Raw genomic sequence first — 27,166 nt, forward strand, 5'->3', positions numbered from 1 at the left:
AAAAGTGCTTGATCAATAAATTAAAAGTAAAGCAAAGCATCCAAATTTAATTTCTCAAAATTCTACTTACCTGAGTCTTGTTTTCGGACATTCTAATTTTTAGAATTATTTTAGATAATCTTCAACACTTTTTTAAAGTTACAAATTTCATTCCTGTGGATTGGAAAATCTTATTGCGCTGTCTAGTTTCTTGAATATAGTTGCAAGTGCTGGAAAGATTAACTTTCATACAACTATTTAAGTAAAATTCATAACTTTACAGATGACATGTCCAACCCATAATGGTTCATTAACTACAAAAAAGTAGCTGCGAGTTGTAGTTTCATGTTCATGGCAATATATTCTTCAAGTAGTGGTTCAGATCATAGGTTTCCATTAAAACAAAAAATATAATACAAAACCAAAAGTTGCGACTAATAAAAAAAGCGCTAGGTAGACACTGTCCTTTTTAAGAAGTCATGTGTAAAATTTTGCAATTATAATTACACGGAACAGTGAACCATCGGTTACACGAACTCAAGAATTACATCAGTGCTGTACTGTCCACAATCCCTTCCAAGAGACCAAACATTTGTACTGGCTGAACTGTTACGGTAAGGAAACATATCAATGTTGTTTGCAAGTTATGACTAACGCAGCTAGGAACAAAAATAACTTGGATATTCGAAAAATGTCAGCTACATTTGAGATGATGATGTACAGCTGGTCGAGTTTTTTTAAAAAACATTTACTCTTACTATTTAATCACATTCAAATGTTTCATTTCTACTGCTGCAATTTGACAGTGCATGAGGAATAAACTTCTCCATAAATGCTCAGCCATGCTTTACATGAGCCAAAAGGAAGCTCACTTTATGGAAAAGGATTATATGTCCTGATTTTAAACCAGAGTCAAATCAATGATCATAAAAGGAGGCCCTAACAAGCTACACGGGAAGTCTTACGGCAGAATGCACAACCTCCCTGCCTCAGTCTGAAGCTCCAGGTTCAAGCTCCACCCCAATAGCTGATGGCCAAGGGAAGTGCTGCAAATTTTTAAATCAAATAGGTTGAGTAACAACCTGTAATTCTTTCCCACACATTAATGGCAGACACTAAGAATAGGTGAGATTCCTGATCAGCCATGGGACAGTAAGTAAGTTGAAGCCCCTAACATGCTTAGTCATAGCTCCAGGCTTGTAAAGTGCATGTTCCCACAGGCAACCTGTAACACACTATCTAGTTATAGGAGACCAGGGAAACCACTCTGAAAGGAATCTGACTCCCAAGCCAGTCAACATTAGAACTTAAAACTAAGGCCTCTAAAAGGGAGTTAACCACTACCCACTAATCAGCCACCCACTGAACCATCATTTTTAATTTAACACTATAGAGACATAGGATATGCCATTTTGCAACTGACGAATGTGCTTAAGACTGATCATAACCCAGCCCCAAAGCATTATTTTTTTTTAAAAAAGTTTCACATTTTGTATTTGCCCAGTGTTAGACTTTCACATTTCAACATTTAAAAACTTTTCAGTGCAAAAATAGTTCTAATATACAGACAGTTGAAACTGTGCTATCCTTGTTTTGTTCTGGTTTTGTACAAGTATATTAAAACCATCAAAAGTTAATCTACACGAACTGCCCTTTTCACCATATATGTTTTTAGACACCTTTTTAGCTAATTTTCAGAAACTAAGGCCATAGAAAATACTTGACATTAGCTGCATCTTCTAAACAAGCTAGAAATCTGTTCAAAGTAAAATGCAGTGTGTAGAGATTTTGGTGGTTTTCAGATTCAAACTCAAGACAAAATGAAAACATATACAGAGCTTTCAGTTTCAATTACTATAACAAAATCTTAGAACACGGGCTTCTACTTCTATATTCAGGTTGTTCGTACTGTCTTCATTTAGTTCAAAAAAAAAGTAGTATTTGGCAGTCCCAAATAGTCTGTATTGAAATACAATGCAACTGCTGTACATTTAAGTAAACCAATCCTCTCCCCAGTTGAGGTAGCAGAGGCAGATAAAAACAATTAGCACAGGATTTAGGAAAAAAAATCCTCACTAAAATCAGAATTTCATGTCCAACACAGTATGCTTTGACATACAAAATAGGAAAAATGCTTTCTTCTACACAAGCAGTCACAGATTATATTGCTGAATTATTTTTAATTCCAAGACACGCAGTCAATGTGTTAAAAAAGTCCCCAATCAACCACATCTGGATTTTTATCAAGATGCTTCTGCATTAAAACTACAATGGAAGGTTGACTAACACAAGCTCCAAACTAACTGAGGCAAATTACACATATTGAAATTTATCAAATTAAAACACAAACATACAGCCTTCAAAAGGATTCAACATCAAACTGAATTTGAAAACTTGCATAATCTACACAACTGTAGGCTCCATTTAACAGTTTATTACAACACTAATGGTACATCTATTTTGATAAACTGAAACTGAGCTGCTTACAGTCATTATTTGAACATTAATATTTTTGTAACAATTTTGGTAACAAGATGAAAGAACTATAAAAACAGTGAAGCTAACGACTTTTAATTGTTTACATGTCAGGTACTTCTAACGCTTAGAATATGAAGAGTTGCCAAAGCTTTTAGTAACTTTTAAGTCACAGGTTGTGTCCAAATAAAATGGTTAATCAAGCAACATAAAAAAAATGTAGAGCAATCAGTTACCATTACAGTGGATTTGCTTTATTCGTTACTGTTGCTCCGTTTAACCACGTAGCCTGAGAATTCCTGTTCAACCATGAAATTCCAACAGATGGATAAAGGGCAGTCCTTTCTGTGAAGAGCCTTTGTTGTTTCTTTTAGCTGGAGACGTTTCTCTTCAGACAGCTGTAATGTGTCAAAATTCATGATGTAGATTTTGTTCTTCCCTGACTACGTTTGTACATACTTTACACCATCATATTGATTTTACTAAGTACATATTATAAGTCATGCATTTGTTTTAATATTGGTGCCTTGAACAAATTTTACACTATTAGTATGCAAATACTACAGATCAAAAGAAACAAATTTAAACTCATGTTCAGCACATCAGAAAAAGTTTGAGAAGTATTTTTCCACACATTCCAAACAGCCCAGAAAATACATTAAGACCAACTGCTACACATCAGTAAGTTAATTAATTTATACACGTTAGAAGTTTGTCACATTTAGAAGTAAATTTTTTTTTAAAAAGCTCAAGCTTTTAACTATCACTCATTCATTTGAAAACATTGAGCATCAAAACTGACCCCAATTGTGACCTTTCACCAGCTGACTCAGGAAAACATGGGGAACAATTTGTCCACAAGTGCCAAGATGTGGTTGACTGAGTTTTACTTGAAATGTTATTGAAATAAAAGTCACATTTTGAATGCTCATAGTGTATTACTTGACAACTGCAGAATTGTGTCGGTTTGTACCCACATTTAAATTGAGAACAAAAATAATAGGGGCTATGAGAAATCAAATTTTACAGATCTTTTAAAACAAAAACCAACCTAAAACCTAGGGGAACTTGAATACATGTCAAAGGTCACAACTGGGCTAATTTATATGGAAATACTCCCTTTCAAACATGAAACATTTTCATTCAAACATAAATTGATCAACAGTACTTGCTAGAAAAGAGTCAATATATTGGGCCTTACAAAAACTAACAAAGATTTTGCTCGTGTAACAACCAGACATGCAGATATACAGTGCTTCAAGCTAAAGCTCTCAATCTTCTACTTAAAATGCCATCTAAAAGTTCATTCTGAATTAAAAAACACGAAAAATAATTTTACAAAATTTTGCAGCAGCCACAGGTTTCCCCATGCCCTGAGATTCATTATTTGTTTCAAAAGTATTTACAGTAACTATGTTGATAGCAATTAACCCTTGATTAATATTTGAGAGCAGATGGAGAAAATAACTTATGATTGCATTAACTGCTCTACAAACCTAGCTGATGAATTCACTAAAAAAGTCACTGCATACTATTTGCCCCTCAAGTTACCACAAGATTCATGTCATAAGTGACTTAAGCAACAGCTTTTCTACATTTCAAGCATATTCAAAACTGATTATATTTATTTCAATGCTTAGTTGAAACAAATTATAGCAGTCTATTAAACAGCAAAACAATCTTATAAAGTGAACCAATTGTAGTAATTGAGAAATGTTGCAATGCCACATGTTAGCACACTAGTTTAGCAACAATCTGACCCACATCTCTGACGAAGAATAAAGTTTTACACTCAATGAAATTGAAACCATATTTCACAATCTCCATGAGACAACATTTCCCCAAGGCCGCATGTAACTGATCTCCATCAGGCAAACCCAAAAACAGATTGTCCAAATTGCACCAACATGGATTAACTTTGAGATACACAGTCTTAAATGCTGAAGTAATATTATGACTAAATTTAAATTAAAAAGACTACTTAAATGAAAAGTGTTTAATGCTACAGTTAAAACTAAATATAATTCTTGTGTAAAAGTAGTAGACAGTGAAACTTCTATAGAGGTAATACCTTTACAGACATTAAACAACTGTGACTCCTTGTGCATTTAAGGTCCAAGCATTTATGAATCCATTAGACTTCTCACCTAATTATGACATTGTGAGATACTAATTTAAAAATAATTGTAACATTGCAACATACTAACTCACTAAATAAATCTCATACTTAAAACATTTTCAGTGGTATGCTAATACAATAGAAGACAGTGGCCCTATCTAGAAATAGGGTCTACATGCAAAACATCAGCTTCCCTGCTTGGCCCACTGTGTTCATCCAGTTCTACACCTCGTTATCTCAGATTCTTCAACATCAGCAGTTCCTACTATCTCCATAACAACATCTAGAAATACCTTCAGTTGATCCACTGAGGATTGATTGTAATCACTGATCATAATCCAAAGCTCCACTGAAGCTTTCACTGCTATTTGCAGATTCAAAGGATAAATAAAAAGCTTCTACTTGCTTTGCCTGTGAGTGACTGAAGTGAAGCATACATTTAAAATGTCTAAAATTTACTGTAATTTAACAGACAAATCAGTACCACTGCAATGTTAAACCTACTGTAAAAGCAGATCTTTAAAATATGGGCAGAAGTAACAAGGAGTCTTGGAGGTCCTGATGATTCAAGTTTGTTCGCCACTTTGAATAAAGCCAACATGCTTTTGTAATTCCACTGAACTAATTTATTTCTTAAACCTTTAGGCCAAAAACTGTTTACAATCTATATGTGCAAAAGGAAACCTTGCGTTAAGGCCAACTCAAATTAACTGTAGCCTGACAGAAAATTCTTAGAGCTTGACAGGGCAGATGAAGGAAGGATGCTTTCCTATATTTGTCAGGCTGGGGAGGGAAGGCTAGTAGTGTAAAGGAAGAGAGAGTGTGTGTAATTGGGAGACAGAGACTATGACAGCCTTCTAGGGGCAAGATGAGAAGAAATTCCTTTTTTCAGATGTTGGTGAATGTTTGGAATTTTCTATCAAGAAGGGCTGTGGAGATTAGGGAATGAATTTATGACACTTAAGATCAATAGTTTTCAGATATTACAAAACCTTGAATGAAATGGGGCCAATACATGGGCAAAAGACAGGTTGCAGATCAACCAAGACCTAACTGAATAGTAGAGCAGGCTACAGAACACAAGCAGCTTATTCCTATTTCCCACATTCCTCACCAACTTGACACACCAGCAGTAACTGATTACATACCATTTGTAAGGTTCTTCGCTTACAGAAATCAAAACATTTTTGATACCGATAGTGGACGCTTAGATGACATGCAAATTGTTAAAGTTCACCAGAGTGGCATTATGATCCACTTACTGTCTTTAGTTGTAATCAAGTAATTAAAATTGAGAAATAACAATATGTTGAAGAAGAAAATATATTGGAAATCATAAGGTCTATTTTGTCAAAATCTTCTAAACAGGATTAGACAGTCCTCTGTGTTAGGTCGTGTTAAGAGCTAGAATTATGGCATGTCAATGCAGTTTTTTATATTTATAATTCAGCAAACTTATTTCACAAATACTTTAGTGCAACAGTTTAGGTAACATCAATGCTGTTGTATAGAAATAAATACAACTTAGAAATGACATCACAAAACATTTCCTCTGCTTTACATTCGGTTGTTTTATTTATTTAGGCATGGATTCCCAAAAGCTTCAATTCTTGTTTTCTTTTTGTGTTAGTGACTATGGCCTAATAAATTGAGACCGAACTGTTGCAGCAAAAACATGATTTTCCATTTTAACAACCCCCTTTAGGTGCATTTTTTGGGAGGGGGTGAGGATGGAAGAGAGACAAAAGACAAGAACAGAGTACAGGGAAGGAAGACACAGACATAAAGTAAGAACGACAAAGAGGAGCTCGCTTGAGACGGGAAGGAAAGAGCCAGCGACGACTGAATCTGATAATACACCCCTCCCCCTCGAATAGAAAAAAAACAGAAGCCCGCACCATTCAACAGGTCCTCCAGTCCTCTCATTTCAGGGCCTGAAGTCAGATATGGTAAAATCAGGTGACACTTGGAACAGAAAGTTTGGGCTGCACTGATTTAGGTCATATGCAAAGGGCATTTAAGGCCCTAAATTAAGAGAGTGGCGAGATTATTCTTGTGCCTACTCTGCACTCAACTAATTTACACACAAGCTGGCAATGGGTTACAAATAGTTTATTTCACAAGACTCTAAAAGCACTCAAAAATATGTAGTTTAAAACATGGCTTGGTGCGTGGACATTTTATTTAGACACCTGTTGCCTTATTGCAATAAGCTATTTCTGTCATCAGCAAGACCAAAACTAAACAAACTATAATCATCAGAAAACAATATGCAAATAAGCTCACAAACCTGCAAAGGAATGAAGATTACTCAGTGAAACAACACAGAATGCTATCTAAAAGACAGCTTGTGACATCTGATTATGCACATAATGACAACTTATAACAGTGTACATAGCAGTTGGGCTATTGGTAATTAGAAACAAATGTATGTTGTGATTCAATGAGATCATGGTTGATATGATAATCAGCAACTCTATTTCCCTGCCATTTCTCCATAACCCTCTATTCCTTTACTGATTGAAAACATGCCTCTGCCTCGAATATTCTTAATAACAGTCTCCTCCAGTAAGGAATTCTACTGACTCAGCGCCCTCAGAAGAACTCCCTCCTTACTTATCCTGCATGAACACTAATTCAAAGGCATGGCTGTGATCTTAGGCTCCAATAAAAGAGAAACTACCTTTCTGAACCTACCTGATCAAGTCCCCTAAGAATCTTCTATGTTCCAATAACATGACCGCCAACTCTTCTAAATTTGAATGAGTATAGATCCAACCCACTCAACCTCTCAAGAGAATTCCTCCATACTCTGGACCAATCTAGTGGCCCCTCTGAATTTCCTCGAAGACTAGCACATTTTTTTGTTAAATAATGGAGATCTTACCTGTCCAGTGCTTGAGGCGCAGAGAACTTTGTGTCTTGTATAGTTCTAGCAAGATTTCCCTACTTTTATACATTGCCTTTGAAATATACATCAACAGTCCATTTGCATTTGCCAACACCCACTAGAAATTGGATGCTAGTTTTTTTGTGATTTATGCATGGGGACAGCCAATTCCCCGTGTTGTTGCTTTCTGTAGTCATTCTCTATTGAAATTTAATTGTAGTGAAAGATGCACACACGCAATGCTGTTGTCACAATGGGAAGTTTAGGTGTTCCCTACAGAGAGAGTCTGAATTTGCTTTAATGGTAAAAAAGGTCAAAAAGTCTTTTCCCCCCCCCCAAAAAAGTGCTGTACCCAATGCAGATACTAAACCTTCTGCTTTTTGGGGATATTTTTAACAACATTACACACGGATTCAACTTCATATGAAATGTAAAAATGAATTGCCAGCAACAAAGCCAAGGTTTCTAAATTCAAAACATTGCCAAACATATGTAAATACTTTATATTAAATATGCCTTTTCTATTTGAAACAGTTATTTAGAAGATAACATAAATATGGCAGAAATACACAGCCAATTCCAGTGAAATTTTGCAATACATTTTGGGCACGTAATAATCATGCCGCAGTGTCTCCCCTGGTCCTCCAACCAACCCCTCCAAAACAATGTTTTTGATTTCATTTATACACGAAAACTCTTAAAATGCAAGTCTGTGTAAGACATGAGTTCTGAGAATAATTATGAAAATTTGAAATTATGCTCTGCACACCCACATCCACGTCACTAATAAGAATGAAGGCGATAGCAATGGTCCCAACGGACCCTTACACACAGGCAGTGATCCTCTTCAGAAAACAACCATTCACCACTTCGGTTTCCTGTCATTAAGCATCCTTTTGTACAACTGTTACTTTCCATATGTTCCATGGGTGTGAACTTTGCTAAAACCGAGTGATGACTTACACCCCTTTCTGAAATCCATTACACTACATCAAACCTATTTAATTTTAACCTTTACAAACTCTAATAGGATTTGTCGTTCAAAAATCTTTTCTGGCTCTGTTGAATAAATCAATTATTTTCAAGTGACTGTTAATTTTGTTTTGATCATTAAATGCTTTCCAGCCATAGAGATCCCAAAAGTTAAAATCAATGCTTTGTAGTTGCCATGTTTAGTTTTGCATGATTTCTGGACCATCACAGAATCCACACTGTGGAAGGAGGCCGTTCAGCCCATCAAGTCCACACCAACCCACCCCCTACCTGATCCCTGCATTTCACAGCTTAGACACTGGGGCAATTTAGCATGGCCAATCAACCTAGCCTGCACATCTTTGGCCTGAGGGAGGAAACTGGAGCACCCAAAAGGAAACCCACAGACACAGGGACAATGTGCACACTCCACACAGTCGCCCAAGGCTGGAATCAAACCCGGGTCCCCGGCGTTGTGAGGCAGCAGAGCTAACTACCAAGCCACCATACTGCCCTACAGTAGGTACTAACATTTGCAATTATCCAGTCATCTGGCAGCAGGATCACTAGAAGATTGCATCCACTGCCTGCACAATTTCCATCCTTCCTTACCTAGTAACATCAGATCTGATTCCAGCCTAATGTTTCCTCTTTATACAGCAAGAGATAGAATTAGATTGTGTTCAAATTCACGAGGAGTCTAGACAAAACAGACAGGGAGAAACTGTTCCCAATACTGGAAACACTGAAAACCAGAAAACAGCAATTTAAAGGGAGTGGCAAAACAAAAGGTGAAGAGATAAAAAAATTATTTGCAAACAATGGGTGGTTAGCATCTGAAATGCGCCCAAGTGTACTGGAGGCAGGTTCACCATGGCTTAAGACAGAAATGTGATAATTATGACAAACTATCTGTAGAATTACAGGAAAAATGACTTGGCACTCAAAGAGCCAGTAGTTTTGACAGTCACAAAACTGCATTCTAGTGTTTTAAGATTAGTCGGTTTGTCTGCAGTGTATAGCTCATTTCAGTTGATATTGAAATGTAAGCCAAGTGTAGACAAAAATCCTATTACAAAGATCTTCTTACGGTGCATGACCCACAACTGTGGTAACAGACAGGCAAAGACTGAATTGTGTTCATCTATAAACCTTATGCACATTCACATACTAATTATAGAAGAATTATGGCACTAACATTAAATCCATTTATCCCAACATTAAGGATAGCTAGTGTCTATTATTTGCTATGTGACAAATAATACCTAGCAGTATTAAAGTCTACATAAACTTGTGCGATAGGGAGAATATTAAATATTACAAATCTACTCAGACTAAACATTTTAACTCTTAGTACATACACTTGACAATTTTTTAGTGTAATCTTAATGCATGCTGGAGCAATAAGTCCTTGGAGATGGCTTTGTGGTGCAATGTGTTGAACACATTAAATGAATAAACCGACATGTTAAAAAAAAATCTTGCAGTAATTTTATTAAGTTCTCTATTAAGGCAAATCCACGTACCAAGATCTCCAGATGGGAAATAATGTCTCATGGTGATTATATCGGTACTACCAATATTGAAAAAGAAATTTCAAAAAAGCTTGAAAATGAAAATTTTTAGCTGACCAGCTTTAACAACAAAACTTCTTTACAGACAAATCTCTAAGGCACATGAATACTGAAATGCTCTATAAAAAGATATCATAGTGCATTTATTCAAGATTTAACATCTATGGATGTTTTCTATACTACTATTTTGCGGTGATGTATAACATTTTAAGAGTTGTTGAATCTTGTAAAGAAAGCAGAATGCATTAATTTCTTTAGGGAAGAACAGCCAATAGAGAAAGTTAAGCCCATTTTCTGGGCAATCTATCCAGGAGACAGGTTTGGGAAAGAGAGAGTAAAAGCAAAATACTGCAAATGATGGAGGTCTAAAGATCAAAAAAATAGTAGTGTTGGAAAAATCCAGTTGCTCCAGCAGCCTCTGTGGACAGTGGAAGAGTTACCATTTTGAAACCAAATGATTCAAAAGAAAAGTCATGCCTCTCGCAAATATGTTAACTGCTTCTCTCTTCACAGATGCTGCCAGTCCTGAATTTCTCCAGCACTTGGTTTTCATTTGGGAATTACAGAATTCCGATGATTAAAGCCATTTAAAAGAAATAGGGCTGAAGCTGAATTCAAATATGGGTCACAAAACAATGCACATAATTTCTATTCCACCAAAAGGATCTAATCAGTGCAACCATTAAAGCTTTAAAGGTCAAAACATTCACAATCCACAGATATAATTAGGAAATCAATAATAAAGACACAATGAGAAATGGCACAAAACAATTGATTTGGTATTTAGAATTTTGAAATATAGGGATTATTAAAGGTATTTTAACTTGAGATCACATTCGAATTATATTACAAAGCAATTTTGCACACCCATGCACAGTTACGCTTAAAGTTGTATTTATACAGGTAACAAAGCCAGCATTTTACAGCATTTACACAATATACAAAACTTTTACAATAGAGTAATTTGTACAAGTCCCTGGTTTTGATGACTGTGGATAATTCCTCATGCAATTTGTAGCCTAAATTTTTGTATACAAGACAACCATTAACAATACTTTATTCACTATATTAAGGCATTATATCCCTAAGTGGCTTATAAAGATGAAATAGAAATTTTCTGCAACTGTGAAATGACAAGCAGCACTACAGGAGCTACCATTTTACAAAACAAAAAAAAATAAAAAAAACACCAGACACATTTCCTAAATTTGCGGGGAATGTTGACACATGCAAATAGTGAAAGGTGCAACATAGAATTCATTTAAAATTGGGACATCTCACTGGAATATATTTTGAAGCATTTATAACTTTACTTAAAACAATTCAAGGTTCTTAACCAACATCAACTAATTTTATTTTGAAATTAAAAATTAGTGAGGATTAAATTGTTAGCCTTTTGCTAGGTACCAGTCATGGCCAACTTTTCATTGTGGGATAAGAGTAACTTGAATTTTTCTCCATTGGAAACTCAAGGGAAAATTCTTTAAAAAAGTGAGAAGCTGAGAAATACCAGTAACCAATATAAAATATCTCATTTAAAAGCTTAGAGTTCAGAGCACAATTTACATAAATATACATTCACTTTCAAGGAAAAATACAGACCATCTGATTTGACCTTTCATACAAGGTAAACAGTTTTACAGATCAGTCTCAGTCACAGGTGCCAAACACCACCCAAATGTCATCACAACACAAAAGTGTTTGTGTATCACCTTGAAAGTTAGATTTTTTAAAAATGTTTCATGTGCACCAAACTGTTCAAGAAGTTTAGTGAAACTTTACAAACTCACGTGAGATTGGACTTGAACGTTAGTCATTAATGTTTATCTAAAAAGTTGCTGGCAAATGGGAAATTCTTGAAGAAGTTTATACAGCTTCAATTGCATATGTTCAATGAACGTTTGAACCATCTTTCTACATCATTTACAGAAGATGAACTCACCATCCTGACAGAGCCTCTCTGCACCCGACCAATTGACTCTCAAGTCACATGAATTCAAGATGCCAGATAGATCATATTAGCCAAAATAATAGCATAAAGTTTAATTAATTTAATGTCATTAAACTTCACACTTCCAGTGACTTTTACCATTTAACTCGAGAGATTGTTCAAGAATATACTGTGCAATTTAGGTACATGAATTTGTATTACAAGCAGTTTACATGTAGTGGAAGCATGCACAAAAAAATGAAGCTGAGACAACTTGTGGTAACTGAATTCAACATTATTAAAAATCATGACTACATTGACTTGTAGTAGTTATACTGAAGGACAAAAAAACCCAATCCAGTGCCTTTTGTGCATGAACAGCTTGTTTTTTTTATATTATACATGTTGAACACTGTTGAAGACTACAGACATTCTTAGAGAGACACAATTTAGGGAATGTACTGTCAGATGAAAAAAATCTCAATTCAACCAGGCTTCAACAGTACACAAATATCAGAGTCTAACAATTCTTCTCTCAAACTACAGAGAACTTGAAATTTTGAAACCTGTTTACACTTATAGAAATTATCTCCAGAATCAGGTATTCAATTCGAGACGGAACTGAAGAGGCAGGAGGAGAACAGTCCAATTAAGGAATAGTGATCAAAAATATTTAAAAGCCAAATCTACCTGAATGAAAATGTATGATAAAGTTGTTTGGTTTCTCTATCTATTCCCCTCTGTCCACAGAGTTTAGGACAGACCTCCCTATGGCTACAATAAATATGATTTAGTTCCAGTAACTGGAAATATCAGACATAAATTTAACACGTAAAGCTTGCAGCACAACTACAGTATTGACCTCATCTAAACAAGGGTAGTAGGCTTAAGCAATACAATTCACAACTCAAGTTCCTAAAACGCCTCACTTTAGAATCTGTAAATCCAAAACGTTCTTAGTACTAAGCAATATTCAATTCTGTTGGAACAAGAGTGACTGAGGATGCGTGTTGATATTCAGCAATGTCTTTATGACTAATTTACTACTATTAGTCTCATGAACTTGGTAGCTGCAATACCTCAAAAGAAAGGCTGAATGAATCTTCAATGCAGCAATATTAGGGCTGCTTTCAGATTTCATTATGTAAAGTGTATCAGCACACCACAGACACACATAACTTATCGTACAAATTTATAATACAAACAATTTGCAAAAAAACCACTTCAAATTCACGAGATTTAAAGAGGGTAAAAACAGAACTTTATGTACCAACAGTATAAAAATGACTAGCTTTCCCTGGCATGGGTCTTTTTAAAAGATCTCATGAAAGAAACCATAAAAACAAGTATTAAAACATCCATGGCATGACCTGTAATCAGGTACCCTCAAATTCAAAACTAGAATAAAAAATTTCTACAAATATGCCCACCTACCAAAACTAGATGGAAGGCCAAACACCTTAAACTTAGAATACTTGTACAAATACTAGTGGCTGGAGTCAGAAAATTCTCCTAAATCTCTCTAAATAACATTATGGACTATCAGAGCTTTAAAAAGTGCAAGTCGAAAAGGCAAAGATTTGCATTTAATTTCTGAGCGAGCTGTGCATAAACTTGGACAAAAAAAATTAAAATTAAAATAGCCCACAATTGTAATTAGACTATTTACCTGCGGGGGAAAAAATAATAATGTCAACCAACTTGTTACTTTGCAGTTTTTCTGTACATGATACATGAAGACTAGATCACAAAACATCACCGGAGGATTTCTTTATTTCAACACTCTTCATAAAAATACTCCCCTTGCTTTGTCATTATGGGATAACTCCAAAAGCTAAAAAAATGCCACAAATACAAAGTTATGGCATAATTTATACTCAAGTCAAGACTTCAATGAATTGTTTATTCAAAGAAAGACAAAAACCCTGGCAAAAAGATGCAGAATGAGGTATTAACAAATTGCACATGTTCCATTTTGAAAATTAATCCAAGGTAATTATGCAGGATTAGCATAATTTGGAAACTCTATTTACACTAAGTGTAAAAGAATGAAAAGCTTTAAATTGAACATTTATCCACACGGCTGCAGCAAACTTGAAAGGTCAAACTATAAAACAACATGGGGGGGGGGGGGGTGGTGAAAGCTTCTTTGAGGTAAAATACATTTCTGACAGCCAATACTCAAGTACAGGATTCAAGGTGTATGTTTTTTTTTCCAGAAAGTGTGCCAGAAAACTCTAAATGCTTCAAATAAGTTTTTCCTGTCTGAAGCACCATCCAATGCCACAAGGACTGCCAGGTAATTTATTATGAGGCATTTTATAAATGCTGTCATAATATTTGACTTTTATTCTGGATGTCCTGGTCTCTTGCAAATCTTGTGGGGTATTTCAACTTTGCTGCTTCGTATCCTCGATGGCCCAGGATTAATCACTGTCGCCAATTACTTAGAGACACACCCAGTCAGTAAATCTAGCAATTAAAAAATGCTGAAGTTTTGAGTGTTAGATGGCTGTAAAAATTTGCTTCTCAATTGGAAGAATAAGTAGCAGAGCCCCATTCCAACTATACAAACCATCACATGGTTACACAAAAGAAACTTAAAATTAATGCCTACTCCACCCTCAAAACACAAATGGCAAAATTACTTGTACACATCTGAAAAATTTACTTCTCTATTCTTTAAGTATTAAAACTTACTTCTGGAAAGCTGTTCAGTTTATATCAGAATCACTTTCACTTGCCCAGGAATCTCACTTGCTTAAAACGAAAATTGACATAAATACAAATGGCTAAGTAAAAACTTAAAAATCCAAATGGAAAGCTATTAAATAATGTAAACCTTGATGGATGGGGACAAGAGGGAGCTTTGTAAAAAGCCAGCATTTCTGCATCTGTGACACTGGCATTGAACTTTTTTTTAAATTAGTAAGTGTTCCACAGCATTTGTGCTGAAGACACAGAAAGAAAAAGACAGTGGGGAATAAAGAATGTAAAATACAATTTGAAGTGTAACTTTATACTACCCAAAGACCTACCAATGTAGTTTGATAACTACTTCTACAAATAACTTGCAACATGTGGTTGGAGAGAAAACACTAAACTGCAACAGAAATCAAAAATAAATAGATGCCTAAAAATTTGAATTCTTACATGTAAAGCAATGCTTCAATCTGGAAATTAAAAAGTGTTAAAATGAAGTAATTAAATTACAATTCTCAACAAATTCGACACGAACACATCTCTGGCAAAAATTTAAGAATACTTACCAAAATTAAGACTTATCTGACTGTACTTAACAGGTTCTGTACAACTTAAGGTCCCAATCGAATGCTACTTCACCAAACTGAAGAATCTTAAATCTGTTTGTAAAATAGGCAAATATATAAAACATAATTTTACAGTTAAAAAATGAACAAAGAAACCCACCTATTTAACGGTGACGATACTCTCGCTCTCTGTCTCTCTCTCTGTCTCTGTCTCGTTCACGATCACGATGCCTTTCCCGCTCTCTACTTCTTTCACGGTAATAATCATCATGTCGGTCACGGCTTCGTGAGCGCTCTTTATGACGTCTGCTTTTCTCTCTTGATCTACTGTGGTCCCTCTCCCGTGAACGTTCACGTTTCCTAAGATGAGTTTAAAAAAAAATCAGAGTTAGTTAAGAAGTTGCATTGAATTCATTGTTTTGCCTGGTTAGACAGGTTAAGTGGCTAAATTATACCAATAGCAGTGTCAAATCCAGAGAGTTATTTCTAGGTTTTTGCTGCCAGCTGCTGGTGATCAACCAAAATCTTTTGCTCTGTAACCTAAAGAAACAGGTCAGTACGCTGAGGCACTCTCATTTGAGCTCCACACATAATACAATGCATACGATGAAGTTCCAAAAACATCCCAGGAATTTCCACCAAGAAAGAATCAAAATCTGTTTAGAAATGGAGTTCACCCCGGATAAATGCGAGGTGATGCATTTTGGAAGGTCGAATTTGAAAGCTGAGTACTGGATTAAGGATAGGATTCTTGGCAGTGTGGAGGAACAGAGGGATCTTGGTGTGCAGATACATAGATCCCTTAAAATGGCCACCCAAGTGGACAGGGTTGTTAAGAAAGCATATGGTGTTTTGGCTTTCATTAACAGGGGGATTGAGTTTAAGAGTCATGAGATCTTGTTGCAGCTCTATAAAACTTTGGTTAGACCGCACTTGGAATACTGCGTCCAGTTCTGGTCGCCCTATTATAGGAAAGATGTGGATGCTTTGGAGAGGGTTCAGAGGAGGTTTACCAGGATGCTGCCTGGACTGGAGGGCTTATCTTATGAAGAGAGGTTGACTGAGCTCAGTCTCTTGTCATTGGAGAAAAGGAGGAGGAGAGGGGACCTAATTGAGGTATACAAGATAATGAGAGGCATAGATAGAGTTGATAGCCAGAGACTATTTCCCAGGAGGAAATGGCTAGCACGAGGGGTCATAGTTTTAAGCGGGTTGGAGGAAAGTATAGCGGGGATGTCAGAGGCGGGTTCTTTACACAGAGAGTTGTGAGAGCATGGAATGCGTTGCCAGCAGCAGTTGTGGAAGCAAGGTCATTGGGGTCATTTAAGAGACTGCTGGACATGCATATGGTCACAGAAATCTGAGGGTGCATACGTGAAGATCAATGGTCGGCACAACATTGTGGGCTGAAGGGCCTGTTCTGTGCTGTACTGTTCTATGTTCTATGTTCTAAATCATTAATATTTCTCCCAAGAAGAAATTACTTTCTGGAGATTCATGAAACACCCAGGCATGAGGGATTGACTGAGAAATTAACAACTTTTTTTGCTCACACTGTGTTCTGTTAAAAAATTTACCATGTTCAAACTGCACAAACCTCATCTCAGTTTTATGCTCCAGTTTTCTTCAGGTGAAGGAACCTTTCAAAAAAGCCTCACATCGTTTCAAACCACAACCTTAAAAGGAATCCTAAGCAACCCAAATTAAAATACCCAAGCCTTTAGGAATGACGTGCAAAATGAATGGTTAAGCCATGCCTTTTACTTTATTTGATGAAGGACAATATCCTTAAATGACAACTTTTGCACAAGTTGCTAATTACTTATGACTACTTATGACTATTACTTTTTAAGACTAGAGTACCTTTTACTCCCTGGTCTGAATCTAGGAATAAAATAACACACTAATCATCAACTGGGGCAAGGATGAGCAGTTGGCATACTGACTAGCAAAATAGAAAAGAACACCCAGTTTAATTTAGCTCCTACTAAAGGGCACTGATCTGTGCACAAATTACCAGAATACAACTTGACCAGATTTTTTTATACAATATATTTAAACTGAAATATCGACCCTAGTTACATCAGTTCGGGTCCACAGAAGCAGACTTCAAAACTCCAAAAAATAAAAACACCTGTTTATATAATATCAGATGATCTGAACCTGATTACACAGCATTCCATCAAAGTTAATTTTCTCCTGGCTGATTTGCATCTAAATTAGGATCTGGAATTCAACATTTGTAGACAAAAATCTAAAACCAAAAATTAAATTATGCTCTTGTATAAGCTTAGGTTTCCTACAATTCAGACAAGCACCTTTGTATTTCTATGTGCCTTTATAGCGAATCGGCCTTCATAAATCCATGCTGCACAAAATTCTCCTTCCAGTCTTCTTCATCTAAGCCTTCCTCTTCCTCAAACTCATTTATGCTATTCACCTCATCTATTTCTTATTGTCATGAGTTTTTACAAGGTAACAATTCTCCATGAAAGCAGTTTCTTTGACAATTATTAGAGTTGCAAGTCGTAGCAACTCTTCTATTTCTAACCCCTGAAATGCTTTTGTAATCCTCAATGCCTCTCTCTCCCATCAGCGTTGTCACCTTGTCAATTTTGAAGAAAAACAGCCCGACATCAGTGTAGTACGTTGCTTTTAAACCTTGAGATAGTAGGAACTGCCAATGCTAGAGAATCTGAGATAACACGGTGTGAAGCTGGATGAACACAGCAGGCCAAGCAGCAGAGGAGCAGGAAAGCTTGACGTTTCGGGTCGGGACCCTTCTTCAGAAATGGGGGAGGGGAAGGTGATTCTTAAATAAATAGGGAGACGGGGGAGGCGGATAGAAGAGGATAAAGAAGAAGATAGGGTGAGAGGAGACAGACAAGTCGAAGAGGTGGGGTTAGAGCCAGTGACGGCGAATGTAGGTGGGGAGTTATTGGGGGGGGGAGGAGAGAACAGGTCAGTGGCGCTGGATGAGGTTAGTGGGTAGGGGATGGGGGTGGGTGTTGAGGTGGGAGGAATGGTTAGGGAGGTGGGGACTAGCTGGGCTGGTTTTAGCATGTGGTCAAGGGAGGGGAGATTTTGAAGCTTGTGAAGTCCACATTAATACCCTTGGGCTGCAGGGCTCCCAAGCAAAATATGAGATGCTGCTCCTGCAGCTTTTGGGTGGCATCATTGTGGCAAAGCAGGAGGCCCAGAATGGACATGTCGTCCGAGGAGTTGGTTGGGGGGGTGGTGAAGAGAGAATTGAAATGATTCGCCACTGGGAGGTGCAGTTGTTTGGTGCGAACAGAGCGTAGAAAAGCGGTCCCCAAGCCTCTGTTTGGTTTCCCCAATGTAAAGGGGGGCCACAACAGGAACAGCGGATACAGTACGTAACATTAACAGATGTGCAGGTGGATATCTGTTTGACGTGAGAAGTCTTTCTAGGGCCTGGGATCAGGATGCAGACGAGAGAGTTACGGAGAGAGTGGTCCCTCCGGAAAACACGTAGGGGTAGGAGGGAAAAATGTCTGGTGATAGGGTCCGATTCCACCATCTGCAAATGTTGGAGGATGATCGGGTGGTACGTAAGGACGAGAGGGATTCTGTTTTGGTTATTATTGCGAATAGGGGGTGAGAGGGATGAGTTGTGGGAAACACGGTCGAGGGCATTTTTGATTACCGTGGAGGGAAGTTGCAGTTTTGAAAAAAAAAGGACATCTGGGATGTTCAGGAGTGGAATGCCTCATCACGGGAGCAGATGCGGCGGAGGCGAAGTAATTGGGAATAGGGGATGGCATTTTTACAGGAAGGTGGGTGAGAGTAGGAATATTCCAGGTAGTTGCGGGAGTCGGTAGGTTTTAAAATAGATATCGGTTTCCAGGTGGAAACTGGAGATGGAGACAGAGGGGTCCAGGAAGGAGAGAGAGGTATTACAGATGGTCCAGGTGAACTTAATGTTGGGGTGGAAGGTGTTGGTGAAGTGGATAAACTGTTCGAGCTCCTCGTGGGAACACAAAGCAGCGCCAAAACAGTCATCAATGTAACAGATGAAGAGGTGAGGGATAGGGCCAGTGTAGCTTTGGAAGAGGGATTGCTCCAGGTACCCTACAAAGAGGCAGGCATAGCTTGGGCCCATGCCACCCTCTTTGTCTGTAGGAAGTGGGAGGAATTAAATGACGAGTTATTGAGGGTGAGAACGAGTTCGGATAAGCGGACGAGGGTGTCAGTGGAGGGGGGCTGGTCAGGTCTGTGGGACAGGAAGAAGTGGAGAGCTTTTAGGCCATCGGCATGGGGAATGCAGGTGTATAGGAACTGCTTGTCCAGAGTGAAAATGAGGTGTTGGGGACCGGGGAATTTTAAGTTCTGGAGGAGGTGGAGAGTGTGGGTGGTGTCACGGACGTAGGTAGGGAGTTCCTGGATCAAGGGGGAGAAAATGGAATCCAGATAGGTGGAGAGGAGTTCGGTGGGGCAGGAGCAGGCGGAGACAATGGGTCGACCAGGGCAATCAGGTTTGTGGATTTTGGGAAGGAGACAGAAGCGGGCGGTGCGAGGTTGGGTTAGAGGCTGTGGGTGAGAGGTCACCTAAGGTGATGAGGTTGTGGTTGGTTTGGTGCTCCGGGGGGTGGGGTCATGATCCAGTGGATGGTGGGTGGTGGTGTCGGAGAGTTGGCGTTTGGCCTCAGTAATATAGAGGTCAGTGCGTCATACTACAACTAACTGCGGCTCCCTTGTCCGCAGGTTTAATGATGAGTTCGGGATTGGAGCAGAGAGATCGGAGAACTGCACGTTCTGTGGGGGAAGAGGTTGGAGTGGGCGAGAAGGGAGGAGAGGTTGAGGCGATCGATGTCTCGACGACAATTAGCGAAGAGGTCGAGGGAGGGCAAGAGGCCTTGAGGTGGCGTCCATGAGGAAGGGGTGCGTTGGAGGTGGGAAAAAGGGTCAGTAGGGGGAGGGTTAGTTTCATGATTAAATAAATAAGCGTGGAAAAAATGCTCAATATTTAGATGAGAGTTATATTCATCAATGCATGGGTAGTGGGTGGAGGGGGACAAAGGTGAGCCCCTTACTGAGGGCTGACCATTGGTCCTCAGTAAGGGGGAGGGGCATGGTGAATACTTGGCAGGGCTCTGTCACGCTTTGGGGTGGCACAGTGGTTAGCACTGCAGCCTCACAGCACCAGGGACCTGGGTTCGATTCCAGCCTCGGGTAACTGTCTGTTAGGAGTTTGCACATCCTCCCCGCGTCTGCGTGGGCTTCCTCCGGGTGCTCCGGTCTCCTCCCACGGTCCAAAAGATGTGCAGGCGAGGTGGACTGGCCATGCTAAATTGCCTGTAGTGTTCAAGTGTATGGGTTATAGGAGGATGGGTCTGGGTGGGATGCTGCAAAGGGCAGTGTGGACTTGTTGGGCCAAAGAGCCTGTTTCCACACTGTAGGATCTCATCTAAACCTTCCCCAGATTCCCCAAATAATGCCTACAACGGAGGCTAAAAATGTTTGCAGTACTGTGTAAGGCAACCAAGATTCCATGTTTAACCTAACATTTCTACTTTTTAAAATTATATCCTTTATAAAACATGCTTTTTATAAAAAGTAAATAGCCTACTGATCAGAGGTAGTGACTTATTATCTGTTCTAACTTATACTGTTTGTTACTTTCTAATGGAAAAAGCTTTGTATGGCAACTACTCAGCCCAGGACAATAAGAAACTACAGAGACTTGTGAACACAACACAGTCACACAAGCCTACCGTCCACCCATACTTCTCATTGCATCGGGAAAGCAGGCAATATAATCAAAGGCCCCCTCCTGTCCTAGTTATCTCTTCCAAACCATTCTGTCTAGCAGAGCACAGAAAAGCTCAAACACATGGACCAACATATTGAAGAACAGCTCCTCCCTACTGTTACTAGACTTCTAAATGGACCTTGTAAACTTAATGCTGTCCTCATTCTTGGTGCATCTTCTCTGCAACCATAACATTATATTCTTCATTCTGTTATGTCACCTTTACACGTGACGGTATGATCTGATTGTGCTGCACACAAAACCTTTCACTGTATCTGTGACAATAAAACCAAAGTTGCTCATTCATTATAAAATGTGTCACTTATACTGAAGTTCATTTCCCTTATGCAATGATTATGCAATGTATCAATGCTTACATGCACACTGCCATCCAAGTCTGCATTATTATTTGGAATGATATTTTCAGACAATGCAATGACATGGATATTGCCTTCAGCTATTTTTCTTGTCCATTCATGGTTAGATCAACTCAGTTGTGATGTTATCAAACACCATACTCCAATCTTAGCCAGAATTCCAAGAGGGAAATTAACCATTTATTTCATTTTACCGTCTCCTCAGTTCATCTGTCAAAAACCGAAATCACCCCTTTGCAAGCTAATGGGACTTTTCATGACATATTCTCCCATCCTTTTCTCACTGCATCGGGTTAAGGACATAAATAATTCTGTACAGCACCGCCAGGGAATGTGACTGCAACTAAATATTGGGGAGGGGGGCGAGGGAACATTTTTGAAATGGAAAAGAAACTGAAACAATAGACATATAACACACACACAGCAGACCTACTTGCAAAGAAGCTATGAGCTGATTTCAAGAAAACCAACCCTATGCTGAGACAAGTTTTGAATGCCAAAGACAAAAGTCCCTAAATGGATCCAAAAATCCTCTCAACTGATGATCGGCTTTTTTTTTTAAAAATGCAAGTACTGTTTTACTGCCCATGGGAAAGTCAAATCTGGAAATGGAGGCAGCTACTCCAGGATAGGTCTACTTGGTAATATGGAATAAAACACTGTGAAGCTCCAATAACGAATTACAATCCCCACTGAACACAGGATCAAATTCTAACTGTAAGTGCAACAAATTTCAGCCACTCTTCCCAGCCACAAAATTGAACAGTGAAACAGATTATTTGAGAGGAAAAAAAACAACTGTGGCAACTGTCTGCCCAGAACATCCTGGTATTACTATCTGTCATTGATGGTACTGAAAATATGGCATTGGCAAGACCTTCCACTTCATGTATAAAGCTAGTCATTGTCAATTATCATTTTTTGATGATTCAAAATATAAATCACTAACATTTTGGTAACTGATAAATCACAAATTAAATGCAACACAACTGTCATTATTTATTAAAGTTTCATCATGTTGTTGTGGTTAAGTTTGGCAATTATCACCTTACCGTGACCCAGAACCATATGACTTGGATTCTATTCCATGAAGGCAATCCTGTAGAGAACTTATGAGAACTTTGCAACGGTCATCTGCAGATACTTTAGATTGCTTTATCAAAGAAATAGCTGTAACCAGTGTTTCAATAGCACTCCCATAATCACCTGAAATAAATCAGAAAACAGACCATTAATCTATTACAATTGTTCAGTTGATCAGAGTCAACTAAAAGTTAAATTCACTTGTGAATTTTTTTCTTCTTTACATCTTAATGCATCAACCCAAGCCCTACAACCTGAACTTTGATCTTACATTTTGACATTCACCATAGCCTAAAAGTTGACAAATTTCAGGTCAGTTCATGGTCCAATTGATAACACTATAAGACCATAAGAAAAAGAACAGGAAGAATAAACACATTGATTTAGAGCCCATCTACCACCCTCTGAGAAAAAGAACAGGAAATGACATCACCACAGGCAATGACATCGCCAACCCAAGGAAACCTAAACAGATAAATAGAAAGCGGGACGTAACACCAACGCTTCACCGGATGCTCACTGATGATGTTACCTAGAATGGTGACGAAACGTTTGAAAATCAACCTTCCAGCTCAGCGAGCAAACGTACATCCAGAACCTCAACCTGAGCTACAAATCTTCTCAAAACTCGCCAGAACAGGAAGAGACAGCTCTTCTACCTTGCTCCATTACTCATCAAGATCGCAGCTTATCTGACATTGATCACGTCTACTTTCCTGCGCTTTCTCCATAAGGCTTAATTCCCTTACTGATCAAGAATTCATCTTAGCCTTAAACATACACAGAGACTCTGCCCCCTCAGCTGTCTGCAGGAAGGAGAACCAAAGACACTCAATGCTCCGAATGCTTTAGTGCAGTACTAATTCATATGGACCAAAAGTGCCCTATTTTGATCTCCAAACTCTTGCTTTACATTTTTCCACTACTGTGTTCAAGTCTTGTTAATACACAACTCTGGAACAAGTGAGATTTGAACCTGGGCCTCCTGGCTCAAAAGGTAGGGACATTACCACTGAAAATCACACTGTTGTTAGATTTGTTGCATTAATTAATTTCAGTTAGCCAATCAACTGGTTGGAGATTACAGGGGAACTGGCGAGAATGCAGTTGCCATGTTTTGGTTCTACTGCTGAATGCCCAAATGATGTCTACTAACATACTCATCATGACTGTGTGTCAAATGGTACATTTTCATACATAATACACATGACTTTCTAAATAGTCAGATCAACTGCAATGTGTCTCAATTAAACAAGCGAAACAACAGGTGGTTTACAGTACAAGTAGTCACATCCTGCATAAATTACTTTCAGAATGGCAGCATACTGAGGGTGGATAGACAAGTTAAGAATCAAATTGATCCAATTTACCAGCACTAGCATCCGACACAGCCCTTGATATTGCACTACTCGAAATGGCTCTGTTTCGATTCATAATTTCCTCAAATTCTGCTTCACTCAGTGGAGTCCTTGAAGAATCCATGTCTCTGTTATATAAAGTAAAGCAACAAAAGGAGGCTTGTCATAAATTTACTTTCCATAATCGCAGCAACAAAACTGATTTTTTTCCACTTTCTAAAAAGGAAGATTAGTGGGATAAGTAATTTCCAGCAAATTTCTCTGTCAATCCTGCTGTTGGAATTTTCTCCCCATTTACAAATGATAAATGGTGACTTCAAAATTCAGATGAAGGTTAAAGTTCTAACCACACTGTCTGGGCCTAATTTCTAAAGATGGAATCCACTTACACCTAAACTGCATTTTATCCATTAGTTATCATTACTGCATTTTGGAGTATTATTACTCTTTACTGAGATTTCATTGTTTTCCTTAAATCAAAGCTGAACCCAGCTTCTCAGCAGAATGCCATGAAACTTTTCGAAGTATCACGTCATTTTATTCGCGTCAGAACTGACGAGACTCCTACGACCACAAGAAATCATGGTAGCACACAACCCACAGCCATGCCACGACAAACACTCAAGGGCCAAAGATCCCATACCCATGACATGCAGGAGCAACATAGTTCACAAAATACCTTGCAAACGGCTGTAACAAACATGGTATCCGCCAGAGTGGAAGGAAACTAGCCATCAGGATATATGAACACCAGCTAGCAGCAAAACATGAATTTCCCACCATATCAGTGCACTCAGACAATGAACACCAATTTAACTGGGACAACGTGACCATCCTAGCTCAAACAAAGCACAGCCACGCACCCGAATTCCTAGAGGCCCAGTTTTCAACCCTATAATACAATTAACAAACATGTGGAATTACATCCCATATACAAACCCATGCAGAAAAGAATCGGAAATAACAACCCAATCTAAGAGATTGGATCCTATAAATACCTCACGGAGCAGAACAACATATCATCTGTGCGGCCTCCGATGAAGCTATTACCTAACATGGCGACGAAAGGTCTATAAGATAACCAGCCAGCTCAGCGAGCAAGCCGACAACCTTCACCACAAACCAAGTGACAAATCCTCAAGAATCTTAAACCAAACCACTTTTTTTGCAGCAGTTGCGGCAGGCTGCAAACTGTCAAACTGATGAGATATTTTCCAAGTAAATTAGTTGCCTTTTTTTGTTTTTACAAGCCAGTGGAAGCACCCAGTGCGTGTTGGCTAGCTGGAGATGTATCATCTCAACATCGGAAACAGGAAGCAAAGTCCAGTGAACCAACACTCCAGGTTTTCTGGTTCTGCTAATAAAAGTATTTTTCCGTAACTGTCTGGGAGTGTGCATGTCTACGTATTTAAGAGGCAGTTTATAAACTGCCCCATGCTTTCTATCAACACTGACCTACAAGTCAGATAAATTGGGATCATGCATGTACTTAAATAAACTAACATTTTGAACGACTTCAGGAACAGCAGGACTCAAGTTACAGTAGGCTTCTCCAGTAGATCAAAAAACTCAGTCGTCACACGCTACTTCCCGTAACACTAGAGATCATAAATGTCTCCCAAGTTTGTTCATTTGTTCCATCAACCAGACACTTTGAAAAGAGAAAAAAAAACTAACCTCCACAGCAAAAATTCACCACCTTTTTAATAAAATTGTCTACTGAACTACTGTATTATGCCTTTGCCCATTCTTGCATCCACAAATACACTCCTCTCCAAACATGCAAGATAAAATTCTCAGCAGGAAGAAGCCAATTAATTCGAACAAGATTCTGTTTGGGTGAAGCCAAATCATATTGATCGAAGACCAATAAATGCAAGTGTCTGATGCATTCTAACAGAGCAAAGAGTTAAAGACAATTTAATAACATGCTAGCTGAGAGAGTTTAAATTACAAGGTCATTTCAACAGTCACAGAACACAACTGAATTTTAACTCAAGTCTTAGGAGGGAAGGTCAGTATTCCACATAAAATTAAAATCAGCACAGCCACTTGATCTACGATACTTATTGTTAATCTGCAGAACATTTTGACTTTTCAAAACCTGCAAACCTAAATTAAAACATACATAAAATTTACCTGCCAGCAGGTCCATAATCTCCTCGATCATATGGCGGGGGGCGACCATACGGATCTGACGGAGGCGGTCCACGGCTGTCAGATGAGGGAATTACATTACTGGTTGGTGGTGGGAAGAAAGCAGGATTTACATGAGGGGCTGGAGGTGGCGCACCAGGAGGTGGTCCAGGGAGATGGGGAGGTGGAGCAAGACTAATTGGTGGGCCAAGTGGGCCTGGAGGACGTGGTGGGAAGGGTCCAGGTGGTGGAGGTGGTCCTTGTTGAGGAGGGGGGGGCCCAGGAGGAGGACCATAGCCTGGAACAGGAGGGGGAGGACCAGGAGGGAGTGGTCCCATGGGAGGTTGTCCGAACGGTTGCCCTGGAAACAGAACTGGGGGTGGAGGACGATCACCACGATTTGGTGGCCCACCTAATGGAGGAGGAAGACCTTGTCCAGGTGGAGGCGGACCCGGGGGGCCTGGTGGACCAGGAGGACCTGGAGGTGGTCGTGGCGGACCTTGCCCTGACAAAAATAAAAAGATGCTGTCACATTCAAAAGAAATGTAATTTACAAGAATCACATAGTAAAAATTATATGGATTACATTTAGATCAATATTTAGCACTGCGAAATAACTCTGCATTATAATTTCATAGAATTTAAAAAATGCTCAACACAACATTAAAATGAAAAACAGCACTTGAATGTCAATCTCAGCATTTTAAAAAAAATTTGCTTTGTCAGCAATTTAATCTAGTTACTAACTGAGCAACTATCCAAGTGATACATGTAAAACCTATTACTTAATAGGTCATTATCCCAGATATGAAGAATTTAAGAGTAGCTAGCACATGGAACTTGTTGGTATTTGGAAAGATTCAAGACACATTCCTTTAACAATTAAGGTGAGTCTTAATGCATACACTCAGTCCTTGTTTTTCATGAGGGGTAAGGCTGAGGACTTCCAAAACAAGAAACAAAATCCAGAAATCACTCCTGTGTAGTGCAACAAACTGCACGATCAGTTACTGGGGCAATGGAAATTTGAGGTTTTTGGCCAACTTTGCAAATATTTAGATCCAAGAACAGCAAACAGATAAGGGGGAGTCACCGTACTGGAGTGAGAAGCAAGGTCTAGACGCAATGTAGGGAAAGCCATTTGGAATATGACAATGCACCCATCAGGCATGGCATCCTTACCTTGATCAGCTGCACTGATGTATCATGGAAACTACATAATACTCAAAAG

At 38.6% G+C, this 27,166-nt stretch overlaps 1 protein-coding gene across 2 annotated transcripts in view; it reads right to left on the bottom strand.

Moving 5' to 3' along the window:
- Positions 1-1,919: 1,919 nt before the first annotated feature.
- Positions 1,920-27,166, bottom strand: part of cpsf6 (cleavage and polyadenylation specific factor 6) — a 42,127-nt gene continuing 16,880 nt past the window's right edge. The window contains exons 6-10 of one of the 2 annotated variants that reach the window (XM_048549602.1): positions 25,939-26,440; positions 23,812-23,927; positions 22,411-22,564; positions 15,369-15,568; positions 1,920-2,852 (exon numbers count right to left, since the gene is read on the bottom strand). In XM_048549602.1, coding sequence (XP_048405559.1) covers positions 15,373-15,568; positions 22,411-22,564; positions 23,812-23,927; positions 25,939-26,440 — 968 coding nt within the window. In that variant the 3' untranslated portion in view covers positions 1,920-2,852; positions 15,369-15,372. The other variant, XM_048549603.2, reaches the window with a different exon arrangement.

Source organism: Stegostoma tigrinum, chromosome 18 (assembly GCF_030684315.1).
Source record: "Stegostoma tigrinum isolate sSteTig4 chromosome 18, sSteTig4.hap1, whole genome shotgun sequence".
Lineage (NCBI taxonomy): Eukaryota > Metazoa > Chordata > Chondrichthyes > Orectolobiformes > Stegostomatidae > Stegostoma > Stegostoma tigrinum.